The sequence below is a fragment of the Heterodontus francisci genome, chromosome 5 (assembly GCF_036365525.1).
Source record: "Heterodontus francisci isolate sHetFra1 chromosome 5, sHetFra1.hap1, whole genome shotgun sequence".
In the NCBI taxonomy this organism is placed as follows: Eukaryota; Metazoa; Chordata; class Chondrichthyes; order Heterodontiformes; family Heterodontidae; genus Heterodontus; species Heterodontus francisci.
In genome coordinates this window covers 76,289,448-76,300,442 of record NC_090375.1, presented here as the reverse complement: position 1 = coordinate 76,300,442, position 10,995 = coordinate 76,289,448, and the positions used below count along the sequence as shown (strand labels likewise).

Below are 10,995 nucleotides of genomic sequence, written 5' to 3'. Positions count from 1 at the left end.
CGCCATCTCATAAACTGCAGAAGCCTCTTCAGAAAGCATGGCATAAGCTACATGAGCTCTGCCTGCCATCCTGTCCTGAATAAGCAATGACCAGCTTTCTTTTGGCCATTTCATCTGTTTGGCTATTTTTTCAAAAGGTATGAAGAAAGCCTCTACATCCCTTTCCTCAAACTTAGGAAGAGCCTGTATAAATTTAAACAACTTCTCGCTGGATCCTAATCTAAATTCAGATTCTTCCTTACCCAAATTCTTCCTGGATTTAAGACTAAGACCCCTTTGTCTTAGTTCCATCTTTTTTAGCCTAAATTCCATCTCTTCTCTTTCACTATCTCTCTGAAGTTGAAGTTTTCTTAATTCTTTTTCTGCCTCAAGTTTTTTTTCATTGCTAACTGTATCCTTGCCAATACTACTGCATCACTCTCGGACCTACTACCTTCATGTCTGTCATATTCCTTTTCTTGTTCCTCGTATTGCCCTTCATCTGTATCATCATTATCATCATCTACTTCTACTAATTCCAGGTGTTCGGCTATTATGTCAATTATCTCTGCTTTTTTGGCGCCTGATTTTAATTCCAACCCCAATTTCACTGCCAATTCTTTTAATTTGTTCTTGGTTAAAGTTATCAAGTCACTCAGGGAAACATTCTGCTTTCCCCAAAACTCTGCTACAACCACTAATGCCGTAACAATGGTATAGACTGTACCTTATTATACAAAAGACCTGGTTCTTTAATTTCTTTTTAATTGATGTTAGATTTAGATCCCAACAATAGAGTTTCCAATTGCTATGATCCCAGATGCGAAAGCAATTAATATGATGCCAAACGCAGGACCCCAATTTAAATATGTTATCCCTGAGATGAGTAATTACTATGATTCCAAATGTGAGCCCTCCAAATTAGTCTGATTCTGATCTGGCTTTCGGGCTTGTGTCGGGTCGGGCCGGGTCTGGGTCGGGCCGGGTAGGACACACACAGTAGTAATTGGACTTGAAAGGTTGTTTAAAAACATGAAGATTGGAGCCACAAAGTCAGTGATTGTTTGGTCACGAGTTAAACAGAAACCCATGGAGTTGTGCCCAGACAGGTTGTGCCACACAGGACCAGTATCTGTTTTGCTTAAAATCTTCTTTTCTTCTTTGGCCTCCTTATCTCGAGAGACAATGGGTAAGTGCCTGGAGGTGGTCAGTGGTGTGTGGAGCAGCGCCTGGAGTGGCTAAAAAGGCCAATTCTAGAGTGACAGGCTCTTCCACAGGTGCTGCAGAAAAATTTGTTTTTCGGGGATGTTTCACAGTTGGCTCTCCCCTTGTGCTTCTGTCTTTTTTCCTGCCAACTGCTAAGTCTCTTCGACTTGCCACACTTTAGCCCCACCTTTATGGCTGCCCGCCAGTTCTGGCGATTGCTGGCAACTGACTCCCACAACTTGTGATCAATCACAGGACTTCATGTCGCGTTTGCAGATGTCTTTAAAGCGGAGACATGGACGGCCGGTGGGTCTGATACCAGTGGCGAGCTCGCTGTACAATGTGTCTTTGGGGATCCTGACATCTTCCATGTGGCTCACATGGCCAAGCCATCTCAAGTGCCGCTGACTCAGTAGTGTGTATAAACTGGGGATGTTGGCCGCCTCGAGGACTTCTGTGTTGGAGATACGGTCCTGCAACCTGATGCCAAGTATTCTCCGGAGGCAGCGAAGATGGAATGAATTGAGACGTCGCTCTTGGCTGACATACATTGTCCAGGCCTTGCTGCCATAGAGCAAGGTACTGAGGACACAGGCTTGATACACTCGGACTTTTGTGTTCCGTGTCAGTGCGCCATTTTCCCACACTCGCTTGGCCAGTCTGGACATAGCAGTGGAAGCTTTTCCCATGCGCTTGTTGATTTCTGCATCTAGAGACAGGTTACTGGACACTCTTCAGTGTGAGATGTTATAGCAGCATCGTCAGCAAAGAGGAGTTCCCTGATGAGGACTTTCCGTACTTTGGTCCTCGCTCTTAGACGGGCAAGGTTGAACAACCTGCCACCTGATCTTGTGTGGAGGAAAATTCCTTCTTCTGAAGACTTGAACGCATGTGAGAGCAGCAGGGAGAAGAAAATCCCAAACAGTGTGGGTGCGAGAACACTGCAATTACACTGCAAATAAACACAGCAATTGCCCGAAGGCTCAGAAAATATCACTATACATTACCTAGACTCCTGCTTTACAGGTTGAAATACTTGCTGCAAGTTTATCCAGTGAGCAGCTGAGATGCAGAGGCCAGGAAGGTCCTGAGTGATTAATTATTATAAAACATACAGTATTTATATAAAAAATACAAAATGATCACTGTCAGGACTCTAGTCTACACACATACAGTACATTCCGGTGGTCGGGACGGGCTCGGGTCGGGTCAGGTGTGGGTTGGGTTGGGTGCGGGAAAAATTGGAAAGACTCGGGCCGGGTCGGGCTCGGGTCTGATGTGGTTCTGTCAGGTTCTGGTCGGGTTTTTTTTTCCAGACCCGAGCAGGCCTTTACCCAAGGGGGGGTTAATTTGTCAGTTCATAATTCCTTTCTGTCACAGTGGTGAAATATCCACCTAAATTCAGAAACATGTATTTAATAATGCTCAATATATATAAACTTTCATTCAGCAATATGAAAGTTGTTGCTTGATGAATTAAAAAAAATTGTCCTCAGAAGTGTTAACTGCTTTGTAGGTTTGTAAGAAGACAGAACAGAACATAATCAGGCGCAAGCAATTATGCCACTTCATGGAAGTTTTAAAAGAAACTTTCCCAGTCAAAAAAGAGCCAAACTGCCATTTACACCCTTTTTTTCAAGTACCTTTTAAAATTGCTACATATTTTTCTGATAAAATTAAATTCAGAAATAAATTTCAACTTCTCTTTTACTCTCCCAGTGCACTCCTGCCTGGCCTCTCACATTCTGTCCTCCATAAACTTGAGGTCATCAAAACCTCTGCTGCCCATCTCCTTACATGCACCAAGTTCTGTTCAGCTATCATCCCTGTGCTCACATACATTTGGCTCAAACAATGACTCTATTTTAAAATTCTCATTCTTGATTTCAAATCTCCCATGGCCTAGCCCCTCCCGATCTTTGTATTTCAGTCAGCCCCACAACCCTCTGAGATACCTGCTCTCATCTATTTCTGGCCTCTTGAGCATCCTCGATTTTAATTGTTCCACCACTAGGCTCTAAGCTCTGAAATTCCCCCGCTAAACCTCTCCACCTTTCTACCTCTCTTTCCCCCTTTAAGATGCTCCTCAAACCAATCTCTTTGACTAAGCTTTTGACCATCTGCCCTAATGATGCCTTGTATAAGGTTTATAATGCTCCTCTGAAGCACCTTGGAACATTTTATTACATTAAAGGTGAACCTGTGGAATTTGCTAGCACAGAAAGTAGTTGAGGCCAAAACATTATATGTTTTCAAGAAGGAGTTAGATGTAGCTCTTGGGTTTAAAGGGATCAAAGGGTATGGGGTGAAAGTGGGAACAGGTTACTGAGTTGGATGATCAGCCATGATCATAATGAATGGCGGAGCAGGTTCGAAGGGCCGAATGGCCTACTCCTGCTCCTATTTTTTATGTTTCTATATAAATACATGTTATTGTTGTTGTCATTACTGCACTTACAATTTTTCTAAACATAAGCCACAAAGGTACAAAAATGTTACTAGATTTTTATCCAACACTATGAATTAAAAGTCAGTTAAAAACACCATAGATCATGACCAACACCACTCTTAACTTTAAGCATTCTGTGAAAGAATTCTGTAGTACAATCCAATTACAGGATGTCTCCAGATTATTTACATACTACTCAATAGCAGTAGCATTCACTTTTTTTTCTCTGCTTATACATCCTAGTTCTACCAAGACGATTAAACAAGCAGAATCACCTCAAATGTCTTAAAATCCCACTTCAACTCATTAAACTTTAAAGAAATTCAAATCTACCAATTTTTATACGTGAACTCGAGACTTTCACATAATTTATCATAATAATCAGAATTTCACTGTGGCCACAATGAAAATTGTTTTTCACAATTCAATAGGTTAGTTAACCTCAACAATTCCAAAGTAATCCAGATCAATAGGGCTGGATTTTACCTAGTCCACGACGTCAGGCTCCGTGGCGCAGGGTGAGGGTGGAAGATGCTTGCGACAGAGACCTACCACCCAGGAGGGCCCGGCCAATCCTCCTGGTGGTGGCGAGGCTCCGTGGCAGCAACACCACCCACCCCCCCCCCCCCCCCACCGCTGGGCGACGGGATCTCAATTTCAATATTTAAATTAATGAGATGAATAAATTTAAATGAACTTACCCACAATTTTCCAGTCCGGCCACGATCCTCAGTGCGGCAGCCGGCACTTTCATGCCTTCATTTCCTTGTCCGGGGAAAGCTGGTGTGACACTGGTGGGGAGAGGGGAGGAGTTAAGCTTTCCAATGTTGGGGTGAAGATGGGGTCAAATAAATGTAATGAGTGTAGGAGATAGTGGGAAGGGTTGAACTTTAAATTTTGTGCAGTCTGGGGTGGAAGTTCAGATTTAAAAGGCATTTTACAGGGGGGTGGCAGGAAGGGCAAATAGTTAATGTAATTGTTATTGGGGGCGTGGGAAAGGGGCGTTAGAAATTTATTGGATAAATTTTGGGGGTGTATCTTTAAAAATTTAAATTTGCAGCTAATGCCATTGCTGGCGTCGGACAACCCGTCCCCTCCACATGACTGGGGCAGGCTGCCCTGGCTATTTACATGAGCTGCCGTGCGGGAGATCACGACAGCTCTTTGGTGTGCGGGCCACCCGTACACAGGCAGCCAGTTATTGAGCTCACCACTGGGAGTGACAGCAGGATCTTAAAATATTAACTAAACACAAAGCAGAACAGATAGAAGAAAACAAAATAGCACATGTTTGCAAAAAAAGTAAATTAAGTCATCTTTCTTTTTCTTTGTTCCTTCTACCCTCACCTTCCCAATTGACTGTAATATAATTGAAGAAGTGGTTAGTTTTCACAGTTAAACAAAACCTTTGTAACAGTAGAAAAGTGATGTAATATTTCCATTTCTCCTTCTTTATTCCAATGTAGACTAACTTATTCCTTTTTTCTCACAACACAATTTACAATTTCCTTGAACTTTTACTAGTCCAAACCTCAGAGGGTGGGGGAGGAATCACTCACAAATAACATGTCCCGGACTTGTTATATCATTGCTTTGTAAACATTTGAATTAATTTAAAATGAGGCCACATGTTTTTAATTTAAACCATAAAACAGTAGCAATTTTAAAACTGCACTCCAATTAAAATGAAGTGCCTTGAAAAATTCAAAAATTGATCTATCACATTGCTTTTCTCAGTTGCACAAGTAAGCTCTAGTCAAAATAAATCCACACCAGCTTATTTCCCTTAAAATGTAATTAAAAGTTTTCTCAATTGTGGGTGCATAACCTTAAATGGGCTGAATTTTATTAGCGCGTCTACACGCACTGAACGGCCGCCGCCGAGGACCCACAATATTTTGTGCGGGGGATGCTTAGCGTCACTGCGATGCGCTGCTCCCCCCCCTCATATTACATGGGGAGAGGCGAGACATCTGATGCAGTGAGGGACCTTTTGTCAGCTGTGTAGCATGTGCTAGGGCTCTATTTAAAGTGCCCCAGCACCTGCTTCCTGACATCACATACCAGCTGCACCTAGATTGAGAGGATTCCTTTAATGGTAACGTCTGCAGGTCGTAGCCTGGCAGGAGGCCTGATGGTCACATGGGTGCAGTCTATGAACTCTAAAACCATTGGGCAATGGTGCCAAAACCGATGGCCCACTGGACCTTTCTGTCCATCCTGAAGCAGACATCCTCACTGGCCCTCCGGTGCAGTGCATTGGTGACCTCCCTGATGCAGCGGTGCACTGCTGACTGTGTGACCCCACAAAGGATTCCGGTGGGCCTCTGAAATGCTGCATAGGTGTCAAGCTTAAGAGCCCCTGCCACTATAAGGACCGCAGGCATGGGATGTCCACCATTGAGCAGGGCACAGAGACGTGTCACTACCGTCTCTACATGCATAATCGCCTCCGACACTGGTGCTCTGACATCTGTTGGCATGTCATGTGCGGCCTGTAGATGCACAGCAACCGTAATGGCGAGCTCCCCTTGGGGTCTGCTGCTCACGACCGGGAGGCTCGACGTGCACCGCACCTGCCTGTTGATTTTGCCTGCGGCACATGTGGATCCTCAGGAGAAGCGGATCACACAATCTAGGATGAGACATGCCCATTTCCATGTGATAAATAAAGTTGTTTCCTTCACTTAATTTAAGGTTCCTCACAGGGCAGGCATTGCTGTTGACGGGTACATCAGGTGCTTTCATGGATCAACTATGTGGCATTGCATGGTATTGCCCATCTTTGCTCTTATTAAGAGTGGCACAGCATCACCACATGAAGATTCTGCCAGCTGCATCCATTTCCCCCACCAGCCAGGTAACATTTACACTCCTGCTGGTTCTGGCACCTTCCCCACACATAGGGTGACGAGAGTGCCAATGCTCCTTCACACACACAAATGTAAAATGACGCAGAGCGGACACCATTCACGGAGGGAGGGTACACAATGCCTCCAGTAGTCCCACCCCCCTCCTGCCTCCCTTCAAGAATGCAGAGCTTTGCCCCTTATAATCCCCCCACCACCTCCCTTCAAGTATGCAGAGTTCAGACCCATGTATATCTGGACTTACCTGCACTGTGAGCGAGTACTCCTGGTTCCAATGTCCCGTCGGCTTCTCAGGTTTGTGAACGGGACGGCACGTGATGGCCGTCTGTCTGTTCAATGTAAAATGCAGAAGTGTGGATCGAGAGGTGGTGGGATGCATAATCAGGAAAGGTGAGTAGTCCTTTACATATTATAATTGGGGTGCTGCCACTGAGTGGCAGGGGGGCCGCCCTGGGGTCCCGCTGCCGGCGGTAATAAGCAGTGGGATCTTCTCGCCATCTTGGGTCGAGGCGGGCCTCTCCCGGATGTATTTACAGGCCTCCCCGCCACGATCCTTGACACCAAGGGGCTGGTAAAATTCAGATCCACGTTAAATCAACCACATTTACACTTTCATACTTACATGCCCCTTAGAAATATTGATATTTGTAATGGGTTGTGCTAAATTTTATGTGTTTTGCCCAGGTTGGGAGCCCAAGGAACAATCACATTGGTCACCACATTGGGCGGCACAGTGGCGCAGTGGTTAGCACCGCAGCCTCACAGCTCCAGCGACCTGGGTTCAATTCTGGGTACTGCCTGTGTGGAGTTTGCAAGTTCTCCCTGTGTCTGCGTGGGTTTCCTCCGGGTGCTCCGGTTTCCTCCCACATGCCAAAGACCTGGTGCAGGTTGATAGGTAAATTGGCCATTATAAATTGCCCCTAGTATAGGCAGGTGGTAGGGAAATATAGGGACAGGTAGGGATGTGGTAGGAACATGGAATTAGTGTAGGATTAGTATAAATGGGTGGTTGATGGTCGGCACAGACTCGGTGGGCCGAAGGGCCTGTTTCAGTGCTGTATCTCTAAACTAAACTAAAACAAAAACTGTGACTCAAGTATGTCAAAAATAATCTATACATGTTATGCCCACATAAAGAAAATACTTAAAAAATATAGAGCATTATATGCTTATATACTTCCAACATTCCGTACAAGACCACAGAGGGTTAAATGACTTTTAGCTCTATGCACAGAATAGTGGGTGGTGCTCAGATTGAAAACAAACAAAACACAGACACTTTCATTCACAAGTCAGGACACCTCCCCACATTCCTACACACTCTCAGAATCTTTTCCTTGTTATAAAATTTAAAAACAGAACATACTGACACTTGTCCTATTTCTTTCTCAGAGCAACTTTAAGTTTTGCTGTGGGCTTTTCAACTCTCTTTTTTCCTAATCCTTTATTAGGCCTCAAGTGCCTAATTCATGTTTTTTTTGATGGAATTCTTTTATAACATTTGTATGCTGTGAAAGTCCTGATCTTAACTCTGTTGATATTAACTCCACATCCTCCTGCCCAATCTCTTTTCTTTTTATGATGCACTTTCTCAACTCTTCATCTCTCTTTCCAGTTAACCTTTTCACAACATGTTATGCTCCCTGCTACTCCTCTTTGTGGGCTAGTAGCCAGACAACTAATCTTCTGGCTTGAATGATCATCCTCACACCCCTTACCACAACCTCTTCTCATTGCTATTTGAGCACACAGTTCCTCACATTGAAGGCACAGCTCCTTACATTGAGCACATGGTCCTTCTCCAGGTACTCTTCCAGGTCCTTCATAGTAGCTAGTATACACAGCCTAGTCTACCGTACCATGTGGTCATGTCTTAGTGCTAAAGTCCCAGTTCGGGCACCATTTTTTAAAGGAATTATTAATGACTTTCACACCTTACACATTGGAATCCGCTTTAACAGAAACACATGAATATACTGGGCTAGATTTTACCAGCCCACTGACGTCAGGGGTCATGGCGGGGGGCCCGGAAAATACTTCCGGGAGACGCCCGCCATGCTCCCCAACGCCGGGAAGGCCCTGCCCCATTTTACTGGCAGCAGTGGGGCCTTGGAGCAGCCCCCCTGCTGCTCGGCGGTGGCAGCCCAATTTAAATATTCAACGCAGTACTTACCTTGCCTTATTATGCATCCCACAGTTCCTCATTTCCAGTGAACGGGTGTCTCTCACATGCTGTTCCGTTCACGCGGGACAGCAGAAGTAGCAGATATCAGAGCCTGTGCAGGTAAGTCTGGCTAGATGGGTCTCAATTCTGCATGCATATGTACGGAGGTGGGAGGGGGAATGGTCTTACCGAGGGCACATCTCTGCAGGCATGAAAGGAGGTGAGAGGGGGGATGGTACTACCGAGGGCACAACTCTGCAGGCATGAAGGGAGGTGGGGGAGGGGGATGGTATTACCGAGGGCACATCTCTGCAGGCATGAAAGGAGGTGAGAGGGGGGATGGTATTACCGAGGGCACATCTCTGCAGGCATGAAGGGAGGTGAGAGGGGGGATGGTATTACCGAGGGCACATCTCTGCAGGCATGAAGAGGTGAGAGGGGGGATGGTATTACCGAGGGCACATCTCTGCAGGCATGAAAGGAGGTGAGAGGGGGGATGGTACTACCGAGGGCACAACTCTGCAGGCATGAAGGGAGGTGAGAGGGGGGATGGTATTACCGAGGGCGCATCTCTGCAGGCATGAAGGGAGGTGAGAGGGGGGATGGTATTACTGAGGGCACATCTCTGCAGGCATGAAAGGAGGTGAGAGGGGGGATGGTATTACCGAGGGCACAACTCTGCAGGCATGAAGGGAGATACTGCGTATCCTCCCCTCGAAAAGGGTGGCCACTTTGCGCCATTGTTTGCTTGTGTGAGTGAAGGAGCAATGGCACTACAGTCACCCTGTGTGAGTGGAGGGTGCCAGAAACGGTAGATGTGTAAAGGTTATCTGGCTGATGGGCCAGTCGATGCAGCTGTTACAATGTGAATGTGGTCATGCTGTGCCACTCTGAGTGGGAGCTAATATGGGCAATTCCATGCCATACCACATAATTGATGCATGAAAGCAGCTGATGTACCAGTCAACATTAATCCCTGCCCTGTTAGGTAACTTCGAAGAAGTGAAGGGACCGAGTTTAATTGTAACTTGGAAATGGGGATGTTTCACCCTATATTCATTGATCTGCTTGTCTTGAGGATCCATCTGCGTCGCAGGCAAAACCAGCAGGCAGGTGCAGCACACGTAGCAGCCCCAGTCGTGAGCATCAGCAGCCCCCAAGGAGAGCTCGCCAGTACAGGTCGCCATGCATCTACGGGTCCCGCATGACATACATGTCAGAGTACCAGTGTCAGAGGTGACTGCGGATGTCGAGAGAGGCGGTGCCACATCTCCGGGCCCTGTTCAATGATGACATGCAGCCGATGGACCTCGGTGGACATTCTATGCCTGTGGCCCTCAAAGTGACAGCGGCTCTTAACTTTTATGCCTCTGCATCATTTCAGCGGCCCACCAGAGACCTTTGTGGGGTTACACAGTCAGCAATGCTCCGCTGCATCAGGGATGTCACCAATGCCCTGTACTGGAGGGCCAGTGACTATGTCCGCTTCACAACGGACACAGAGGGCCATCGGTTTTGGCTCCATTGCAGGATTCCCACTGGTGCAAGGGGTCATAAACTGCACCCATATGGCCATCTAGGCTCCTGCTGGGCAACCAGCTGCATACTTAAAGTGGAAGTGCTTCCACTTGCTCAATGTACAGTTAGTATTTGATCACCGGAAACACTTTATGCAAATCTGTGCCCACTTTCCAGGCAGCTGCCATGACGCCTTCATCATGCAGCAGTCCCAGCTGCTGCTGCTGTTCACTGAAATGGCTCAGATGGAGGAGTGGCTTCTTGGAGACAAGGGCTACCCCTTGCAGACATGGCTCCTGATACCAGTGAGATACCCCACCACTGCTGCAGAGGAGAGATACAATGCTTGCCATGGAGCTACAAGAGCCACCATTAAGCAGGTGATTGGCATGCTGAAAATGCACTTCTGTTGCCTGGGTAGATTGGGTGGTGCCCTGCAGTACGAACCAGAAAGGGTAGCTCGTATTGTTGCTGTTTGCTGTGCTCTGCACAACTATGCACTCAATAGGAAGGAGACCTTGCACGATGAGGAGAGACGTCAACAGGACTCCTCCTCAGATGATGAGGACTAAGAGGACTTACAGGAGGAAAGGCGCATGGGAGGACAGAGTGCATCCAGGTGCCACATGCGGGCGAGCAGCAAGCAAGAGATGCACGGCAATGCCTTATTGATCAAAGGTTCTCCAAGCCATAGGAACCGCCATGTGATCTGCAAGCCACATAGCATCCTCGTTCACCTGTTGTGCAGCAGTCCGTATCTGTGACATCTTTGTCTCCACCATTACAGGCAGCAGCAGACTGAACTATTG

General features: G+C 46.5%; 1 protein-coding gene across 1 annotated transcript; it reads left to right on the top strand.

The window, feature by feature from the left end:
• The first annotated feature begins 9,914 nt into the window (after nt 1-9,914).
• LOC137370261 (putative nuclease HARBI1) lies at nt 9,915-10,758 on the top strand. The gene is made up of 2 exons (XM_068032640.1): nt 9,915-10,305; nt 10,364-10,758. The coding sequence occupies exons 1-2, from the start codon at nt 9,915-9,917 to the stop codon at nt 10,756-10,758; spliced, it is 786 nt and encodes a 261-aa protein (XP_067888741.1).
• Nucleotides 10,759-10,995: the final 237 nt, after the last annotated feature.